We start from the raw sequence: 21,820 nt of genomic DNA on the forward strand, positions 1-21,820 counted from the left end.
CAGATCCCCCGACAAACATAATGTGATTATTGTTTGGCACGGGAGCGAGCGTGCCGCGGGAACTGGGTGGGCGGGAACTGTCTGTGGGAAGGGGGGGGTCCTCACAGTCTATTTAGGCGTCCCTAGCATTTGCCAGGGGGGAGTGCTGATGTTTATGTGAAGGCTAATCAGTTATCAATGTGGAATACGGAGCATGGTTGGAGGAGTCCTGGGTGGGTGGCACTGTCTGTGTGGGTGGGGGGAACACGAGGGTCCTCACAGTCTGCTTAGGCGTCCCTAGCGTTTGCCAGGGGGAGTGCTGACATTTCTGTGAAGGCTAATCAGTTATCAATGTGGAATACGGAGCATGGTTGGAGGGGTCCTGGTTGGGTGGCACTGTCTGTGTGGGTGGGGGGGAAACGAGGGGTCCTCGCAGTCTGCTTAGGCATCCCTAGCATTTGCCAGGGGGGAGTGCTGATGTTTATGTGAAGGCTGATCAGTTATCAATGTGGAAATATGGAGCGTAGTTGGAGGGGTCCCGAGTGGGTGGCACTGTCTGTGTGGGTGGGGGGGACACAGGGGGTCCTCAGAGTCTGCTTAGGCATCCCTAGCATTTGCCAGAGGGGAGTAGTGATGTTTATGTGAGGGCTGATCAGTTATCATTGTGGTAAACGGAGCATGAATGCAGGAGCCCCGGGGGGTGAAACTCTCTGTGGGCAGCGGGTCCTCGCAGCCTGCTTAGCCGTCCTTAGCATTTGCCAGGGGAGCACGTGCCCTGGCTGACATCTCTGTGAAGGCTGATCAGTTATCAGTGTGGAATACGGAATGTGGATGGAGGGGCCCTGGGGGGGAGAGTGTCTGACAGTGTGGGTGTGTGAAAAGTGCTTCTTCTCAAAAGTAAAAAGGATGCAGTTGGTGGGGGCATCAAGGACAGAAGGCCACCACATTCTGTACCCAGAACTGCAGTGAGAAACATGTTACCATCGCACATGTGGGTGTCCGAGGACAGTTTGGGGGGGGGGGTCCCACTGAGCATTTGTTTATGCCACTGATACAGGCAACGATGCATGTCTGCAGCAGCAGCCAGAAAAGCAGCCTGATGTCTAGAAGGCTGAATGCAGGCATGAATCACGGGGGCCTGACACAATGCGGGGAATCCGAGGGTGCCAGCAAGAGCTGCGGGCCACGCAGGGTTAAACCTTCATCAGCCTTTACAGTGCAGAAGATCCTCCGTCACTAAGACAGGTTATCCAGCACAGACCAGCTGCAGCTAGCCACAATTTCTATGTCTGCGTAGCAGACAAGTGAAATATCCAGAATAGGAACAAAAGGCAGGATAAATCAGTCCCTCCTGGCTGCAATAGGACTCAATTTAACTTGAATTTGTTCTGAAGTTTTCTGTTTGTAAGTCCCTGATAGAAAGTGGGCGGACCCGTTACCTGTCTTATAATAGGAGTAATGACTCTATCTCTTTGTCAGTGTATGGCTGAAACCTGCTTAAGGTCGTTAAAAAAATTTAAGAAGTGACAAAGAGCCCATCAGAGCTGTGCATGGAAAGCTGGCTTTAATGCTAGTGGGAATGCAGAGAATTATTTGTATCGTGAATAATTTAGCACACATGCCAGGTTGGTGTGTCTGAATGTGTGAAGATGCGAGTGACTCGACATCCTGACTGCGCTTCGATTTTCATCTCACCAGCATGACAAAAGAAAAATGTCGTCCCTCCTGCAGGAAGCACTTGCTTGTCTATTTGGAGCCGCACTGACTGTATTGCATTGTATTGCAGCTTTTTATCTTTGTTCATTGTGTCGACACAGAATGTGCATCCTGTCAGTCAAAAAGTGTACATTCCTTCTATGCGGAAGATCATGCCCTATCACAGCTCCTGTGGTGATCATGTGACCAGTTAACACAAAGACTAAATGGTTCATCACCTGTTACCTTTCAGCTTGGACCAGCTCTAATCATGAACTGTTTCTAATAAAAAATATGAATGTTTAAAATATGTTTTGTTTCAATAGGCCATTAGTGCTTAAAATCAGCTTTGCATTGTTATCTGGGTCCATTTTGGTCCATTTATTTTTTTCCCGTGTGAAACGACCGGCGAGTGCGTTTCTGCGGTATTTGTGCGCGTCGGTATCTGTGAGAAGCAGTCTTACAGGCGCAAATTGCATCTGACTCAATTACATTAATGGAATTTCAGATGGCTAAGCACCATGCAGGAATACATCAGAACACAATGCCTAGCACTGGATTCAGGTCAGCTGTATAAATCCAATCTGCCTCCATAAGTGATTTGAAAGCGGCTCTGGGGTCCATCTGCTTGGGGGGGGCATCCGGTGATCACCCCCGTTACTCTGAATGGACCACGTGCTGTGCAAACCTTCCTTTTTGCAGGCCTCTTGATTACGTCCTCATCCTGAATCTGGCACTAAGATCCTGGCGATGAGCGAGCAGGAAATCGCCTCTATGCTGCATGTATGTAAAATCCCAGAGATGCCCCCCCACCCCCACAAACAGTCCATTTCCCTGATTTTGCAACTGGCATTTCTAATACATTGGAAAAATAGGATCATGCCAACCTTCCTGCGAGAGGAAAACATGTCCTGTTTAACATATATGGGTAGGAAGGAGAATGTTGTGTCAGTTGGAGCTGGCAAACATAGTGATGAGTATAGAAGTGAGTACAGACGTGAGTGTAGAAGTGAGTATAGAGGTGAGTATAGCCATCTGGCTGTAACTGAAGAACGCTTCTGCTTCATGGCTGGTGATGAATTTGGGACGGTGTGACACCTTGCTGGTGTGTCACACAGCGGCTTCCTGTGGATGAGCTGCAGCTAACCTTTAACGGAGAGACACAAAGTTACACGAGAAGGTAATAAATGACCTTATCATTCTGGTCCAAAGCAGACACAGACAAACTCGCACTCTTTTGCAGGTGTCCGGGAATGTGGGAGGAGACACCAGCCTGTGGTAGCACAGTGATTCCATGCAGTGACATTGCCCTGTGGGCACAGAGTGATTCCATGCAGTGACATTGCCCTGTGGGCACAGAGTGTGCGTAACAGGGACCTCCTGGTCATTCCCGGTGACCCCAGCAGCCTCCTGGTCACTTACTGGCTGCTGTGTCAATCGAACACGCCTACGCTCTTTAGCATGTGCTACCTTCATACCAGAAACATACATCACATGGGCCAGCAAGTGAAGGGGGTGCAAATTCAACACCGAAATGTATGCAGTGTGACATGCCTTATGGTCAGTCTGAAGCCTGTTATATCCCACAATGCATCTGCATCCAGTGCTGTCAGGATGTGAAGTTTCAGTGCTGAAGGTCACCCTCTGAACGTTCTGTCACAGTCACGGTTTTGGTCTGATAAACCCCAGAGTCCCTTAAAAACTCCCGGCAAACCTGAGCAGATCAGGGTCATTGGAGGACCTACAGGGGTCTGCCCCAGGTTCCAGCCCGCAGGTCTTGAGCAGCCATTTCTTACCTTTCTGAATATAGTATTTTCCTGGTTATGTACAAGAACAGCCTGCTGCATATCTGAGTGATATTCGCCTGAAATGTATGCATGGAGCATGTTGGCAGTGCTCTCGTGTAAACGTTTACCCATTAACATACCGACAGCGTGTGCCTTAATCAGTGCGCAGCACACGCTTTCTGTCATCTTCAGGTATGCACCTCCACTTAATTGCTGCATTCAAGCAATACCAGAGATCACACACAGAAATTGAGGCAAAGACAATATTTAGCAACTAAGATTAAGGATTTGCTGTGATGTTGCTGTAATTAAATGTGCTGAATCAGCTACCTGTTCTTTAGATGCATGGCTACTATCGGAGAGCTTGCATTAGACAGAGCAGCAGGGGCAGCTGCTGACTGAGGGTCCAAACATCAGCACCTGATGCTGAAATATCTGCAGATATCCTGAAGCGCTAAACTGTCAGTGCACTGCTGCAGACACCCCCCCCCCATCCTTCTGAACAAGCCCTGGTCAGCAGAAGTTTCTCCTCTTCTTTCAGAGTGAAATGTGGTAATTGCTCAAGCTGCTCAAGCCTCTTCCTCGGATCAGTGACACGCTTCTCCTCCTAATGGCTGCGTTTTGTTCTCTCCCCCCCACCCCCCCCCCCCGCTTATCCTCTGCAGGGTGACGAGGTTCTAACTGTCATCAAAGCGAAGGCACAGTGGCCAGCCTGGCAGCCCCTCAATGTGTAAGTAGCTGCGACCAAAGTCCATCCTTATCTGCCAGCGATTGCTTCTGCCTGCCGCCCCATCAGAATGGCGCCAGAGAGGCTGGCAACCAGTGCCCTACTGAAAATGACCCTTGCAGTGTGTTCTGTAACCCTTGGCTCTTGGGGGGCTCTGCCCCCCCTTACTCCTTACCATTACTGGCACAAAGGGGAGCTGGGAGAGTTGAGACAGATCCTTGCTAATCAGCACAATATAGATACCAGCAGGAGGAGACAGGTTCATGTTCAGCCCCCACACCCTCCTGATTGGCCAGCGGGGAATCCCCCTGGTGACTGGACACAGGCCTTACTGTCTATGGCTGCTAAACTGCATGTTAACATTGTAAAACGGAGAAACGCCTAAGTACTGCGATACTGAGGGATCTCTTGAGTGCTACACAGATGATCTGCGTTTACGTGCTTGCTGAACATAATTAGTTAACAATGAAACATTAAATGCATGTAAAGCCTTCTGGAACGGCGTGTCCAAAGCATCAAATGGAACATCAGTGACTGCCCAAAGCCAGAAGGCCACACATGATTAGCGCTCGTTCAATCACCGGTGGGATCTCCTCATTTTCCTGCATCTGCAAACACCTGAAGGCGCCGAGAGGCCTGCCGGCATACAGCTGCGCCCTACTACAGGCTGGTCTGTATCTGCAAACCTTGACGGGCCTTCGCTCTGCCGGCAGCAGGAGGGACATGGTGACACCAGCACCTGAGTGACCCCAGTAGTCGCTGCTCTTCGTCGTTAATGATGCTGCTCGTTATTCATCAGCTGTTTTGTTTGAGTAGCGCAGGCTTCTATTTCGATGAGTGATGTCTCTGATCTTTTTTTTTGGGGGGGGGGGGGTTTGCAAATCAGGTTAATGACCCCCCTCCAGCTCCTGTGTATAAAGACATCACTTTGACCTACTTTAACAGCAGGATTTCAAATAAGGCTCAGCTCTCTTTCCTAAATAAGGCAGCTTTGAAAGGGCCTCAGTAAAAAGTGCTTGAAAAATGGTCTCTAGCCACTTCTAGCTGGCTAATTTCGGTGGTGCCATTAGAAAGTGGCGTAACTGAGAGTGACATGTGTGTCCCTGGCTGAGGTGAGCCCCGTTGACTCTGTCCATCGCTTTGGTACAGGTCATGTGCACTTTCTGAACCACCGCCTGATTAAATCGTTCAGGGCGTGTCTGCATTTGCGTGGAGGATCGCAGCTTTCAGCGCCATGTGACGGCCCTCTTCTTAATGTTCCCTCTGGGCCTGTTTACCGGCGTGTGAACAGCCCTCCCGCTCTCTCTTTCTCTCTCTCTCTTAAATCTCTGGTCCATCTTTCACCAACACAGCTGCGCTGCAGTACAGATTTATTGTGCTGAAATGGACCCACGTGAGACGCTGTGAAATGTGCTCAGAATGGGGAGTTTACATACCTGCCTCCACCTCTGCTTTCAGTAACTACAGCACTTTTCCAAGACACAATAAATTCAGCCTCTTGCTTTGAAAGTTTAATATATATAAACTGGACAAAATCAAGCCAGGCATCAGTGAGCCTGGGAAGCAGTTTTCCTCAGATGTACTTGTGCTTCCTCCAGGGAAGTGTGCTTCACGCCTGGCCCATTGTCATGAAGGGCTTTGACTTCAGGCAGATTCTGCTGCCAATCTGCACTCCTTTTTCCATAATTAGGAATAAAACAACTGAAAATACATTTTTATCCAAGGGGAAATCTACTGCTGTTTTGACACTTGGCAAGAGATTCCTTCTCCTCTTCCAGGTCCAACTTCTTTTGCTCCGGTTCCTCCTCCTCCTGCTCCTCCTTCTGCTCCCCATGCCCCTCCTTCTCCTCCTCCTGCTTCTCCTCCCCCTTCTCCTGCATGGGTAAATGGAGCTGCCCTTCAATAGAGTCCAGAGGGTCTAAGGTTAGGGTTTGGGGTTACGGTTAGGGTTAGGGTTAGGGTTGGGGTTAATGCCATGTGTTCTGGCCAAGCCCTGGACCCTGTCTGGTCCTGTTGTGGGTCATTGTAGCTTAATCTTTACCCGGCTATGTAAACGTGTATAATCTGTAAGGTGCTGTGAGAGTCGGTTGATTAGCAGAGGTTGTCAGTGGGATCAAACACTTGTTCAGTTGATTTGTCCTCTTCGTTACAATACAGAAGTGGCATCTTTGAAGAGGAAATTAATGTAAAACAAGTCAAAGGCTTGAAATTAATTAGAACAGTTGTTCATTGTAGCTAACAGGCCAAAAACAGCCGCAAAGCTTTGTCAGAGAGTGGGTAGTAATAACCTGCTAATCCCACTGTGAAATCGGGGTTGTGAATTACAGGGAATATGTGTGGCATTAGTTTCCCCAGATATGTGTTTATAGGAAATCGGACAGGATTGCATGTCTGGCTGCCAAACCAGACAGCTTAATTATGACGGTCACCCGAGGGGTTGCCTAGGGAGGCAGTGTGTAGTGGCGGTGTTAGAGCATGCCATCACACAGTGTGGTGTGTTACCGTGGACACAGCACAGTACTGAACATGGCCGCCGTGTTTCTGCCCTTCCTGTCCGCTAAATAGTGTCAATGGGAAGGCACAGCAGCTCATCGTGTGTGTGATCCATCATGGCGTTTGCATTGCACATCAGTAAATGAAAATGATTGTTTATTAAAATATATATTCTAGTAAACATGAACCCCTGAACTACATGGGCGTAGAAGTTGATCTTTTGTGTAAGTTACGTAAATAGTAGTTTTATACAACTGGAAGATGTGCTTTCTGGATGCGAAAGTCATTTAAAAGGTAACAGAAGAATTACTGAGTAAAGTCAACTAACGTGTCTTTGATGTGGCCCCAAAGGGCTGCCTTCAGCCATTTTTGCTAAGCCTGCACTAAGGCTAACAGTCTTAGTTTCACAGCATGATGGACTGCTGTTTTTCTCAGGAAGCTATTGCTTGTGCTTTTCTTAACTAAAATTCTTTGGTCTGTTGTCACTTCCAAAGCTGTCACTAACAGTGCTGTCAATGTTTATGATGTCACTCCCAAAGGTGTCACTGCCTGTGCAGACACTCCCAAAGGTGTCAATGTCTGTGCTGTCACTGCCTGTGCAATCACTCCCAAAGGTGTCAATGTCTGTGCTGTCACTGCCTGTGCAATCACTCCCAAAGGTGTCAATGTCTGTGCTGTCACTGCCTGTGCAATCACTCCCAAAGGTGTCAATGTCTGTGCTGTCACTGCCTGTGCAATCACTCCCAAAGCTGTCACTGTCTGTGCTGCCATTCTCAAAGCTGTCAATGTCTGTGCTGTCACTGCCTGTGCAATCACTCCCAAAGGTGTCAATGTCTGTGCTGTCACTGCCTGTGCAATCACTCCCAAAGCTGTCACTGTCTGTGCTGCCATTCTCAAAGCTGTCAATGTCTGTGCTGTCACTGCCTGTGCAATCACTCCCAAAGCTGTCACTGTCTGTGCTGTCATTCTCAAATCTATCAATGTCTGTGCTGTCACTGCCTGTGCAATCACTCCCAAAGCTGTCAATGTCTGTGCTGTCACTGCCTGTGCTATCACTCCCAAAGCTGTCACTGACTGTGCTGTCACTGCCTGTGCGATCACTCCCAAAGCTGTCATTGACTGTGCTGTCACTCCCAAAGCTGTCACTGACTGTGCTATCTCTCCCAAAGCTGTCAATGTCTGTGCTGTCATTCCCAAAGCTGTCACTGACTGTGCTGTCACTCCCAAAGCTGTCACTGACTGTGCTGTCACTCCCAAAGCTGTCACTGTCTGTGCTGTCACTCCCAAAGCTATTACTGTCTATACTGTCACTGTCTGTGCTGTCACTCCCAAAGCTGTCATTTTCTATGCTGTCACTGACTGTGCTGTTACTACCAAAGCTGTCACTGGCTGTGCTGACAATGTTTGTGCTGTAATTCGCAAAGCTGTCACTTTATATGCTGTTGTTGACTGTACTGTCACAGACTGTTCTGTCACTGGCTGTGCTGTTACATTCCAAAGCTGTCACTGTGACATCACATTGTGTCTCTTGCAGTTTTGCCTGATGGTGGCTGCACGCTATCTCATGCTATCTTCTTCATCCTGTGCTATGATGGGTGCGAGAAAAGCCAGAATGATTTTACCATCTGTTTTCATGTCATTGAAAAAATGCTAATGGGACAAAAAGCACTGCTGCATCTCCACAAGGACTCAGGCCATGCAGGACTGTTGTAAAATTACCAGCGCAAGTTACTCTGATAACAAGCATCTTCCTAAAATATGCTGTTACTATGCTTATGGAATTAGTCTATTTGTGGTAAAGAAATGTGTTTCCAATTTGGACTGGGAATGCAATGACAATGTGGCCTGCAAAAAATTGATACGTTCTCTTTTGTTACAGTAACTCTGTTTTGTTATAATTAGTCCCAGCTGAGTTGAGTATTGAATCAGATCAGGCTGCCATAAACTGAATTTATGCTTGGGACACTGAAAGCTTTGGTCATGGTTTTTGCACCAGCCTGATCTCATGCTTGAAATGTCCCAGAGAAAATGCAGCCTTGGCTGGCCACTGCACTCCTATCACAGTCTGTTCTCTGTTTGATTGGATAATGTGACGATGACACATGATCGGCTGTCAAAATGGCTGTAATCTTCATTCAGTCCCTGAACTCTGCACGACTTCTCAGTTGTGAAAGCAGTGTGGTTTTTACATATAGTTTGTGTTGTCAGCTGCACTTGCAGCCTTATGGATAAGTCCACATGCACTTCAGTCTCCTGCTGGTCAGCATTAGTGCTCCACCTCCTGACTTGGGGTCCTGGTGGTCTGCTACTGAGCACCATCCTGCCTCCCGTGTCATCCTCAGCGTGCTCAGTCTCCCTGTTAGCACACCGGGGACCATGTGTCCTGTGATGGCCCTCTGTCTGCCTGCTGGGGTCCATGTGGCCTGTGAAAGCCCCATGTCTGCCCCATGAATGCCACAGTCTGTGTGGCCTGTGAAAGCTCCGTGTCTGCCCTGTGAACCTCAGGGGCCCATGTGGCCTGTGAAACCTCTGTTTCTGCTCCATGAATACCAGGGGCCGCATGGCCTGTGAACGCCCTGTGTGTGCTCCATGAATGCCAGGCTCCATGTGGCCTGTGAATGCTCCGTGTCTGCCCTGTGAATGCCAGGATCCGTGAGGCCTGTGAAAGCCCTGTGTCTGCCCTGTGAATACCAGGGACCACGTGGCCTATGAAAGCCCTGTGTCTGCTCCAAGAATGCCAGGGGCTATATGGCCTGTGAACGCCCCGTGTCTGCTGCCGGGTGGGGGGGGGGGGGGCTGTCAAAACAGAAGCCTGAAGGTTATTGCTGTGGATCCCTTTTGTTTGAGTGCCTGTCTGCCCGCGTTGCAAGGCAGACACCCTCCAGACTGTGTCCACATTCTTCCTGAAGTGCTCACACCGTGTGTGAACCCCCCCCCCCCCACCCCCATGCAGGCGGGCCGCCCCCTCAGCTGAGTTCTCTGTGGACCGTTCCCGGCACCTCATGTCCTTCCTGACGATGCTCGGCCCGAGTCCGGACTGGAACGTAGGTCTGTCTGCCGAGGACCTTTGCACCAAGGAGTGCGGTTGGGTGCAGAAGGTGGTGCAGGATATGATCCCCTGGGATGCCGGCACCGACAGCGGCGTCTCCTACGAGGTGAGTGCAGCAGGTCCCCGGCCTGGCCTGTCCTCTGCTCACTGCCTGATGTCATTTCTTTACTGCCGTGGTGCTAAGAGGCCTCAGCATCCATTGATGAGGGACTTCTTACAGGACAATGCCATCTACTGGCCTGAAATGCCACGTCCACATAATAGAGCCCCAGCTTCAGGATCTTCCAGGATCCTCTGCCAGATAAGCAGTTATGGAAAACGGATGGATGGATTTTGCACATTGATTTGCAGTGATGTGTGGCATGGTTCTAGCCTGTGAGGCTCTCTTTGAAGTGCTGTGGGTGAAAAGCGTGTTGAGTGACTGAGGCACAGTGTTTTTACCTTGGGGCAATATTCCGTGCCATTTCATCACTGCGCATCCTCACTCAGGCAGCAAACAGGCAGCTTGTGCGTGGAAATAGCAGCTCTGGTGTTACACAGGTGAAACGCAAGCAAACGGCACATCTTATTGTTTCTGAAGTCAAATGAAGGCTTCCAATGCCAACCACCCGTGAACCAAATGAGACGCCCCGATATCAATAACGGCTGCCGCTCAGTTCAGTATGACTTTGCTTAAAAGGTGTTACAAAGAAAAGTTATAACCAAGATTAAAAGGTTATTTATGTTATATAGTTCTGTACTTTACTGTTATGCAATAACACACACACACGGCATTTTTATGAGTTTAATGAGCTTTTACCTTAAACCTAGCAAATAAAAGGGACCGTTTCATAAGCATGGTCATTTGCATTAAGTTTTATAATGACTGTCGTTATAGACAGGTTGTAGATGCGTTCACAGGATGCTGTGCTTTAAATACCAAACATTGCTTTTTTTTTTTATTACAGCCATTAAAGCCACGTTAACTAATTATGTTTTTCTGCATGGAAGCTGTTCCAGCAGCAGAGTAGAAGGTGATACACAGAGATGCCAGGAGGGAAGAATTCCATAAGTCGTCCGTAAAGGCGACATCACACAGGCTATGAATTATGCATATTGAAATGAATTTGAGAAGCTCCTAGCAGATGACCCCCCCCTGGGGTGCCTGATGATGGAGTTGGCCCCTCACCCCCTCTTCATGGCTGTTCCAGTCCCCCAACAAGCCCACGGTGCCCCAGGAGAAGATCCGGCCCCTCACCAGCCTGGACCACCCCCAGAGCCCCTTCTACGACCCTGAAGGGGGCCCCATAACACCCGTCGCCAGAGTGGTGGTGGAGAGGATCGCCAGAAAGGTACCCCTCATCTCCCGGCACCTGCCAGCGAGCTGTCAGAATGAGGAACACGCGGCGGCAGACTGTGACTAACCCGCTGCCCGCACTCAAGGACAGTTTGATTCCTGTCATCTGGGCCACGGTCAGAAATACCCATTGTCTCCGTATGGAAATCATCTGTAAGACCAACAAACCGGAAACCAAGTCTAGCACTGTGAACTTTGACTTTATCTGAGGTCAACACATGAAAACTGGAAACCGAAAAAGTATAAATCATTCAGAGCTGACGGGAAACGTTTAGTGAGATGCCTCTTTGGGGCGTGTGGCCTGTTATTAAGCAGAGTGACATGTTTCCAATGCTGTGAATGTCACCACACTGAATTTTCACAGTGAATTTGTTCACTGGCTGCTCCTTTGTTTCTCCAAAACAACCATACGCTTCCACTTACATACTAATTACAGACCACCAGCTGTGGGGGGTGGGGGAGGGCGGCTTTTCCCTTTATAATGCTGCCATGCATATCCGTACCTCTGTCTCTTTATCCCGCAGGGGGAGCAGTGCAACGTCGTTCCTGACAACGTGGACGACATCGTAGCGGACATTGCCCAGGAGGAGAAAGAAGAAGGTGCGCGTTTTGGTATCTTCCTATCTCCTTCATCCGTGCTGGAGCTGGAGAGGCGTATGACAATTTAATTAAAAAGTTAGAGGGTCCTCAGGAGAGATCACTATCTCTGAGGAGAAGTAATTAGCGAAATAGCAAAAAAAAATGAGCAACACTGCGGCAAAACTCGTACTCCTGTGAGGGTATTTTAGAAAGTTCACCCTCCATGGTGAGAAACATGACTCTTGGTCCAATGGGAGTGTCTTCTGCAGATGACACGCCAGAAACCTGCATATACTCCAACTGGTCGCCGTGGTCGGCCTGCAGCTCCTCGACCTGCGACAAGGGCAAGCGCATGCGGCAGAGGATGCTGAAGGCCCAGCTGGACCTTAGTGTGGCCTGCCCACACACCCAGGACTTCGAGCCCTGCATGGGACCCGGCTGCAGTGATGAGGGTGAGGCTCCCGGAGCTGCACGTGGTGCCCCCTGCTGTCCCCATTCCATCACTACTCACTCTCCTTATTTACCGATGACTGAGTAATAGGTGACGCTGGAGCTGTGAGTCTGCATCTTAACCAGGAGTGCTTCTAGGAGACAGCCGCCTGAAAGGACTGCTGCACTGAAGTGACACTTTATCAAACGACAGAATCAGGACACAGCGTTTAAGTGGCCGACCTATTGTGGTGGGTTAGGCGGTATTGATTCACATGTCCAGACACTAAATGTCAAAATACTTCCTGTAGCTCTTTCCTGGAGTCGGTGGGATCAATAAATCCTTCGCTCCCATTTGTACACAAGCCAATAGAAGTTCAGTGGGGATCAGTAACGGGCTGTTTTTATGAGCAGGAGGGATTTAAACCCGAAACAGTGTCACCCTCCCTTAAGCGCCCCCTGCGCTGCGTACTCTCTGTGCTGTAATAACCGCGACTCTGAGCTCTTCTGTGTGCCTGGTGATGCTGTAAGTGATGGCAGTGTCAGGTGAGACCTGTCCGGCCCAGTAGAGTTTACAGAAGGCGCTTTCCCACCAAAGTCCAGGAACTGAATTGTCGCTTTTGCACCGCACAACAGGAACTGTGACCCTACTTGCAGGATAAACCTCATATGAAACTACATCCCCACCGCCTAAAACAGGAGGATGAATGAGCCATTTTGTTAGTCATTGGGGCGATTTATTGCATGGTCCAAAAATATGAGACAAATACTATATTACTTACATTTTATTTATACAGCCCACAACATGTTTATAATTCACTATTAAACCTGGCCGGCAGATCGATCTTTCGCTTTCCACAGAATAAAAACACAATGTAATGTTATTCCACTAATAAGCTTTGGCACCAACGGCACCGGTGATATTAGACAGAAGTATATTGGTTAGCAATCAAAATTTCCGATGCAGAAATATGGCGATGCGAGATAAAAAGGTTTTCATTAATGCAACTAATGGGATGGAGATACAAAAATAATTCCATCTGCTTGATTTTTGCCCTGCTACTTCTATCTCTTTTCCCTGCTCTTTTCGTACCTGTGCTATTAGCCTCACCCAGTAGATTCTGGTCGAGTGAAAAGTACCTACTCCAGAGTAGTAACTAAAAAAAGGTTCAGGAACTACCTCCATGGAGCTACAATCGGGCGGAGTTGCTGTAATGGGAACACAACCGAAGTTCATGGTTCCTGCAGTGGGAAAGTGCCTAGAGACTTGAGCTAATAAGGTTTTATGCATGACTAAGGAGGGAAAAGGCAAAATGCGCCGTTTCCACACTCCTTTGTCTTTCTGTCATGGCCCCAAAGTAAACAGGCTGAATACCGCTGGCCTTTGGCTCTGGTGTATGAATGGCCAGCTGCCCGGCATGTTTTTCTGCCTCTCCAGGGGCTCCCAGCTCTGCCATGGGCTTGTCAGCTCGACTGGAGCATGCCAGCAGTACCACTTCGCCTGGCAACGCGTTATTAACCATCCAGTGCCTTTTATATTTCAACACTGAATCGCCTGTTTTTATTTCATGGGCTGCTAACATGCCTTGGTTGGTTAGGGAGCTGGTGGCCCGTGGATCTCACCGGGATCTCACCAGGATCTCACTGGGCCTTCCCCAGATATCAATGAAATTTCACCAGGATCCCTCCAGGCCTCCAGGCCCTCACCAGCTTTCACTGGGCCCTGATCGTGATCTCACTGGGCCCTCAATGGACCCTCACCAGCTTTCACTGGGCCCTTATCGTGACCTCACTGGGCCCTCAATGGACCCTCACCAGACCCTCCACTATTCAGGAAAAAGAGACATCTATTGCATGTTCCAAAAAGTTCTATTGCTCGGTGCTGTTGAGTGTGATGTTATGGGTTCTGCAGTCCACACATAGTGATGGTTAAAATGCAGCCCCTTCCAAAGCGATGTGTCACTGTGCTTCCTGGGTGAACGTCACATGTGAGGCATCGATACAGTGTTAATTTTGTTAACGAAAATTTTTTGTCATCATTATCGTCAACAACCTTTATTTTCAGACTAAAACGAGACGATAACTAAATAAAAATGATTTCGCAAGGCCTAAGACTATGACGAATTATATTGACACTTTCGTCAACGAATAAAAACAAGATGAAAATTTATTGCCAGAGATGAGATACAATCAGAAGTAATGTAGTTCGCGTAAGGCAGGGGTATTCAACTAAAATTTAAAGCGGTCCAGTTAGAGAAAGTTTCTTGAAGCAAATGTTCGGAAGATCATAATGTCTGTTTAGTGTGATATATATTTAAGTAGCCTATTAGTTGTATCAATTCAATTCAATTTATTTTTATATAGCACCTTTCACAACAGAGTTGTCCCAAAGCACTTTACAGGGTTGTGTTGTGATACGTACAACATAAGTAGAGGGTGAAACAGAACAGGAAAGAAGGAAGGAAAGAAATTGAATAAAGAAATTCAGAAGACAACAGAGGAGAGGAACCAAAAACTCCAAGTAGGGAGAAAAAAAACCTCTGGGGGTCCAATGTCACCTGGCTTTTGAAAAGATACAAAACATGACATGTTATGATTTTCTCATATTAGCTCTATATTTGCCTGAGTAACAATGCAAACGGAATGACGAGCCATTTCAGGCAAAAACAATTTAGATGACTAAATTATGACTGAAACTAAAATGCATTTTAGTCAAAAGACTATGACTAAAACTGAATTAAAATTTGCTGTCAAAATTAACACTGCATCCATAGCTGGGACACAGTCACTCACTTGCTGCTCCTGGGACGTGAGGAAAACATCCCAGGCGGTAACCATGGTCACTGTTTTGTGGTTGAGGGGAGAGCGGCCATTACAAGCTGTGCTGCTCTGATCCTCAGATGCCTCCACCTGCATGATGTCGGAGTGGATCACCTGGTCGCCGTGCTCTGCCTCCTGTGGCATGGGCATGCGCTCCCGCGAGCGCTACGTCAAGCAGTTCCCCGAGGACGGCTCCATCTGCAGCCTGCCCACTGAGGAGACGGAGAAGTGCGTCGTCAACAACGACTGCGGTGAGCGCAGCATTTGGTGGTGGGGGGGTCTGAGGTGTGCCCCCCCTCTCCTGGGGCCAGCAGGCCAGGGCACCACTACGGGCAGCGTGTCAGCTGCCAGGGTCTCTGATGCGGCGTGTCACCGACCGCTATTACAGCGTTCAACATCCATCTCCCACCCCACCAGGGCCGAGCAGCTGCCTGGTGACAGAGTGGGGCGAGTGGGACGCCTGCAGCGCCACCTGCGGGCTGGGCACGAAGAGGCGGGAGCGCATGGTGAAGATGCTCCCATCAGAGAGCTCCGAGTGCAACGCCCAGGTGGCCGAGGTTGAGAAGTGCTTGATGCCAGAGTGCCGTGAGTGTCTGCGTCAGGCCTTGGCGAAACCGCCATTTGGAGAGTGGTTAAGACTCATGGGAAGGCAGAGATGGCCTATGGTTCTGAAATAATATGTGGGTGACACATGACTGAATGATTGCTTCATGATGGGAGGGTAAACAGGAATTCATTCACGGTGTGCTTGTTCTCCGACGCCCCCCCTCCAGACACCATCCCCTGCATGCTGTCACCCTGGTCTGACTGGAGCGACTGCAGCGTGACATGTGGCAAGGGCATGCGCACACGCCAGCGCATGCTGAAGTCGCCCGTGGAGCTCGGCGAATGCAGCGAGGAACTGGAGCAAGTGGAGAAGTGCATGCTGCCCGAGTGCCGTGAGTGACCGACTCTGAGGGGGCCGTGCTAACGGCTAGTGATAGGCCGCTCGACCCTGTGAAACCGCAGCAGGCCATGCTAACAGCTAGTGATAGGCCGCTCGAACCTGTGAAACCGCAGCAGGCCGTGCTAACAGCTAGTGATAGGCCGCTCGACCCTGTGAAACCGCAGCAGGCCGTGCTAACAGCTAGTGATAGGCCGCTCGACCCTGTGAAACCGCAGCAGGCCGTGCTAACCGCTAGTGCTAGGCTGCTCGACCCTGTGAAACCGCAGCAGGCCGTGCTAACCGCTAGTGCTAGGCCCCTCAACCCTGTGAGACCACAGCAGGCCGTGCTAAGTGCTAACATTAGCCCGATCAACCCTATAACAACAGGCCGTGCTAACCGCTAGTGCTAGGCCCCTCAACCCTGTGAGACCACAGCAGGCCGTGCTAAGTGCTAACATTAGCCCGATCAACCCTATAACAACAGGCTGTGCTAACCGCTAATGCGGAGTTGTTCAGCCAGTGAGACTGCTGCAGGCTGGTCTACCAGCTAACACTGGGGCACTCAGTCCAGGACACCCTGTGAGCGCATGCTGGTCTGAACATGAACCTGGGTAAACGGGGGCTCAGCCATGCCCTAATGCAGGGGTCTCACCCTTCACAATCTACCCTGCGGCCCCATAATACATATACAACTTCGTAAGAATAAAAAACAGCTTGTGTGGATCTTTATTCAGTTGGCCTGCACCTTAAGGGCACTTGGGTGGATTGTTGTCCATCTATTCACGCCTGGCAGCAGTTCAGCCATCGCTGTGGGTAAAACATGCTGGCACAGCGCAAAAGCCAAGGCTGCACTAACATCTGTGCTGATTCTCCTCTGCCTTTCCTCAGTAAACAGCAGAGCCCAGCAGCAGAGATGAGACTTGCTGCCCAAGCTTGCGTTGCTCTGGCAGATTATCTCCGAGAATCTCACCAGAGGCTTATCTGGATCTAAAAGGCTGAGCTCTGCTGGGCCCTGTCTAATCGGGCCTCTGGCTGACTCAGCACATCTTGAGTTTAGATTACTGGAGAAGCTGCCTTTCTTTTGCTGACTTTCACTGATAATGCATAGTGTTAGTTTCTTAGAGACTTATGCCTGTTCTCCTTCCAATGACAATCTGACATCCCCTCCAGCGGTCTGACATCTCATGATTAACACTTCAGTCGGCTCATTCTTTCCTCTGTGGCTTTAAATCTGTTTGTGCTGTAATTTAGGTGCCGAACCTCCTTCCCCTGGCAGAACACAGATGCAGTTAGAAAGCATCACAGCGCAATCAGATTTACTGGGAAACAATATAATTTGTGGTGCATTTGCTGTAACTTTTCCTCCCTGCTGCTGTGGCCCCCACTGAGCTGACGCTCTCTCCTGCTCAGAGCCGAAGTCTGATCCGCGATTTATATTCCGATCTGGTTGCCAGCATTGTAACAAAAAAAAAAACGCAGAAAGACATTGTCATCTTTTGCTCACTGTTAGACGTAATTGAAGAATGGATTATAAAAAGGATTATAGAAAGGAAATTGGCTTCATGCTATTTTTAAGCCAGACAGGGAATTTTTTATCTTGTCCTGAGAATAACTGTGGATTTTATTTCACCTGAATGGAAATGATTACACAGCTAAGCCAAGCCAAAATATTTAACAAGATAACCATGTGTTGCCCGGAAGCCTGTCTCATCTTACAGTGACTCCTCGGGTTAGGTTTAGGGTTTAACGTTTTGGGATAGGATGAGGAGAGCTCTGTACTCACAGCCAGTTTATTTACTTTGGCTCTCATGAAAAAAGTCAGATAGGGAAGACAGGATCCAAATAATATCTAAAGACAAATCTGTGCTTGCCAGAGAGAGACAGTGCTCCTCAGACAACGTACAAGATGTTCTTGCATGTTGGCCATTCTGACCCCACTCCTCTATTCTCCCCCCATCCCCAGCCACAGACTGCATGGTGACCGAGTGGTCTGAGTGGTCTGAATGCAACAAGTCCTGTGGGAAGGGTCACATGATCCGAACGCGCATGATCAAGGTGGAGCCGCAGTTTGGGGGTGACCCCTGCCCTGAGACGGTGCAGAGGAAGAAGTGCAAGATTCGCAAGTGCAAACGCGGCCCAGGGGGCGGTGAGGAGCGCAAGCGGCGCAAAGAAGCCCGCGAGAAGAGGCGGAGCAAGCAGAGTCGCGAACCTGAGGCCGACGAACAGCCAGGTTAGTAGAGGGGGTGGAGCCTAACCCTCCCTTACCCTGAGGGAGGTGTCGGTGCTTTGGGTGGAGCCTAACCCTCCCTTACCCTGAGGGAGGTGTCGGTGCTTTGGGTGGAGCCTAACCCTCCCTTACCCTGAGGGAGGTGTCGGTGCTTTGGGTGGAGCCTAACCCTCCCTTACCCTGAGGGAGGTGTCGGTGCTTTGGGTGGGGCCAAGTCATCCCTCACCTTTTGCTTTTCCACTAATGCCGTGCTGGTGCCGGTACCAAACCAGTGCCTAATTTGGAACTGGTGCTGCGCTTTTCCACTGCCAATTACATTGCGCTGTGCCTAAAAAAAACTGGCTTTGGCACGGCACCACAGAAATGCTGGTCTTAAACTGCAAACCTATGCCGTCGGCACGTGGAGTTTGGCTACAATGCACTGCACAGTACAGCAGAGTCACATTTGTTATTTTCAGTGCTTTATGTTTTATTTGATTTTAGAGTTTGCTGAAAACATGCAGAACTGCAGAAATCAGGTTACATGTACAGTACAGAGCAAATTATAAATGAAAATAAAAAACTAAAAACAAAGTCTATCAAAAGTACTCTCACAAAGTGTTGTGGGATGGAAAAAGTTTGGAAATGCCCCACTGTTCAATATTCATTGTTGGTAACCAGCCTCCAAAATGCTATTGTAACAGGTTTCCTCATGGGAGCACACAATCGAAAATTGTTGCTTGCTCTCTGGAGTATATGCTTGAGACAGTGATATATGCAGTCAAATCACTTTCATGAAACTCAAGTTTTTGTTTAACTGTGTCGGATTGAATCTAGGGACTAGTGTGATCAATCAGTTGCTTGTTAGTGGATATGCGGCAAATAATTTGTTAGAAATATTAATTAGTAATACTTTGTAATGTTGTCAACTCATATTTCCTGAAAAAGAATATTTCAACTCACGTTAGCATAAGAACCAGCAGTTATGTTAGCATTAGCCTAAATATTCTCTGTCAAAAACTTGATTTTATTCATAAAGGTTACATGCCCATCATCATTGGGCTACTCGCCATCTGTTATACCTGTTATTTTTAACCGAAGGAAATGCAGGCCCCCCATACCATGGGGGGAAGAAACCCAGATCCAGAGTACTCCGTTTATAGAGGCCGGGTCTGGAGGTATCAGTGCTAATGGAATTGATGTTTCAATTAAGCCTCCTGCAGTGGCATGTCTGTCCAAGGCTATTAGCTCACAGGTGGTGGGACCCAAATAGAGTGTTGTGAGCAGAACCAGAGGCTTCAGTGGCACAATGACCTGTTTCGCTTTTTTCTAAAGAGCTTTCAACAGTGTTGGCAGATGTTTCCAGCTGTGAGGGATGTGGGGGAAAAGCCCATAGCGTTTCTGGAGTCCTTGTTTTCCTAATGTAGGGAAATATCACATAAAACACACCCCTCTACTTCCTCCCAGCAGGCTGCAAGATGAAGCCTTGGTCAGCCTGGATGGAATGCACCAAGCATTGCGGCGGGGGGATCCAGGAGCGCTACATGACGGTGAAGAAGCGCTTCGTGAGCATGCAGCTCGCCAGTTGCAAGGACAAGAAGGAGATCCGCGCCTGTAACGTGCAGCCCTGCTAGGGTGACCTAGCGGGGGGGGGGGGCAACTGTGACTGTGTCAGTGATATGATGATGCACTCTGTTTAGGGCTGTCATGGGGCAAAATCAGTCTTGTTTTAACCTGGGTGTCTGTTAACTGCAGGGTCTTCCTGGGGGGCCTGGGGCAGATCTGAGCAAGTCTTTGGTTTGCCCTCACCACCCCCATCCCCACCCCCCCCCCTCCCTGACAAGTTTGGGCACAGAGTAAGAAAGAATCAGAGGTTATGCCCAGTACCACTTACAGTACAGTGCTATAGCTGCCGGGTCCATAGGCTTATACTGAATACACGAATCATATAGAAGTAACAGTGTTATATGATATGTATCTCAGAACAGGGTCTGGGGGGGGGGGGGGGTTCGTATCCCAGGCACCATAAGGCACAAGCTGAGGCTACATCCTGGATGGAAGGGTTTCGCAACTTGTACTTTTCTTTTATATGAACTGTAACACCAATAACATTGGCTATTTTCCATGATCATCAGCCTTGTCTGAAGGAAAACCTTGGTCTTGGGCTTGGGATGAGGCTGCACCCTAGTGACACCATGTGCCTGTGAAGGACTGTGTCCAGTCCCCACCAATCCGGTGCCCTGTATTTCTGTCCGAGGCTCGCAACCCTACAAAACAGTCACTGTAAATGTAACCAAGGTGGGTCACTTACAATCAATACCCAGCTGACTGGCAAACAACACATCTGGTTAAAACAGATTGATTTTTCGCTGTGTGTACAAAAAACTCTGTTGCATATAGAATTTCTTGCAAGATTACTGTAAACTTGGTGTGGTATGTTATTCATAAATAATAAAAAAAACAATCAGTTAAGAAATAGAGCTGTTATATCCTGTGGTAACTTCTTCAATAGTATATGATATTCCCGAGACAAAAGCACAGGTAACCAACCATTCCAGCATTTTCTACTGGTCAGGATGCTGTTTTTAGCAAGAATCTGTTGTGACTTTTTATTCGACTGTAATACATATAGAGGCTCGACAACTTTTTTATTACTTTGTGCATCATTAGAAATTTTGTTGTGGAATTTTGATAAGAATGTCAACCGGCTTCTTACCAAAGTCGTGAGTAGATGTTTGCTAGATGTTTCTGACCTTTTCTCCAAACACACACACACGCTTTCACACACAAGACCTCTCTTTTCGTTCTCTCTCTCTAACATATTACTATTTTGGAATAATTCATCTTTACAATAAAAGTTAATGTGAGAAAAGTTCTGCGCCTGTCTTTTTGCCCTTCATCCCACAAACACTTGATTTAAAACATCACTGTGAAGTATCAAAATATATATGCTCTACTGTGTCTTCTCGATGAGTATCTCTTATTTAATATCTATTTTTCCTATGATAATTATAATTTTATGCTTTTGTTCCTTGTTACTGTCAGGCTGTTATATTCCCTTCATGGAAACAAATGTATGTTTTAGTGCAAAAACGCACCATTTGAAGCAGTACAGATTTTTAATTATAAAGATGCAAAACGCAAGGACACCAGCAGGTGGCGATATGTACTGTGTATTCGTTGGTTTCATTTATTTCTTCTCAGAGCACAGAGCAGCTCGTAGTTGTCATTAGAGAGAGACCTTGCTTGGGTGATTTACTTTAGTTTCATGTAGACATTTTTGCTTACCTGTACCTGTGTAATACTGACCGGTAAAATATGTTATTTTATTTACAATTCAGAGAACCTTCGAAGTATATAACTTATTTACAGTTTTAAAACTCCTGCTTTTGTTTTCTTGTCCAGAAATATACTATTACTCTGTTCCTAAATAGCAATTCTAAAACATGCCATATTAATCTGGATTTTTTTTTTTTTTGAAAAGCAATTATGTTTATCATATCGTCATAGTTTTTTTTCTCCCTTTTTCAGTAAATAAAAATTCCAGAGTTAATGTGTGCTGTATATGTCTCTTGTGCACATCTCTTGTAATTATTTAGACTCCGTGCAGTAACTGATGCCGGTGTTCTGACAAAACATCCTACCTATCGAGACGTGCTATCGAGCCTTTCTGCACATTTGCAGTTCCACCGTCTTGGGATTAGGGTTAGGTTTAGGGGTTAGGGTTAGGGTTAAGGTAAGGGTTTTAGGGGTTTTTGGGGGGTTATGGTTAGGGTTGGGGTTATGAATTGGGGT

The 21,820-nt window shown here is 48.1% G+C and overlaps 1 protein-coding gene across 2 annotated transcripts in view; it reads left to right on the top strand.

The window, feature by feature from the left end:
- Positions 1–21,578, top strand: part of spon1b (spondin 1b) — an 89,617-nt gene extending 68,039 nt beyond the window's left edge. Inside the window, exons 7-16 of one of the 2 annotated variants that reach the window (XM_023817916.2) lie at positions 4,127–4,191; positions 9,635–9,836; positions 10,921–11,061; positions 11,591–11,666; positions 11,915–12,097; positions 14,975–15,145; positions 15,312–15,479; positions 15,668–15,832; positions 17,783–18,049; positions 19,496–21,578. In XM_023817916.2, coding sequence (XP_023673684.1) covers positions 4,127–4,191; positions 9,635–9,836; positions 10,921–11,061; positions 11,591–11,666; positions 11,915–12,097; positions 14,975–15,145; positions 15,312–15,479; positions 15,668–15,832; positions 17,783–18,049; positions 19,496–19,659 — 1,602 coding nt within the window. In that variant the 3' untranslated portion in view covers positions 19,660–21,578. Of the gene's footprint in view, positions 1–4,126; positions 4,192–9,634; positions 9,837–10,920; positions 11,062–11,590; positions 11,667–11,914; positions 12,098–14,974; positions 15,146–15,311; positions 15,480–15,667; positions 15,833–17,782; positions 18,050–19,492 lie in introns of both variants that reach the window. The other variant, XM_023817908.2, reaches the window with a different exon arrangement.
- The last annotated feature ends 242 nt before the right edge of the window (positions 21,579–21,820 follow it).

The sequence above is a fragment of the Paramormyrops kingsleyae genome, chromosome 11 (assembly GCF_048594095.1).
Source record: "Paramormyrops kingsleyae isolate MSU_618 chromosome 11, PKINGS_0.4, whole genome shotgun sequence".
In the NCBI taxonomy this organism is placed as follows: Eukaryota; Metazoa; Chordata; class Actinopteri; order Osteoglossiformes; family Mormyridae; genus Paramormyrops; species Paramormyrops kingsleyae.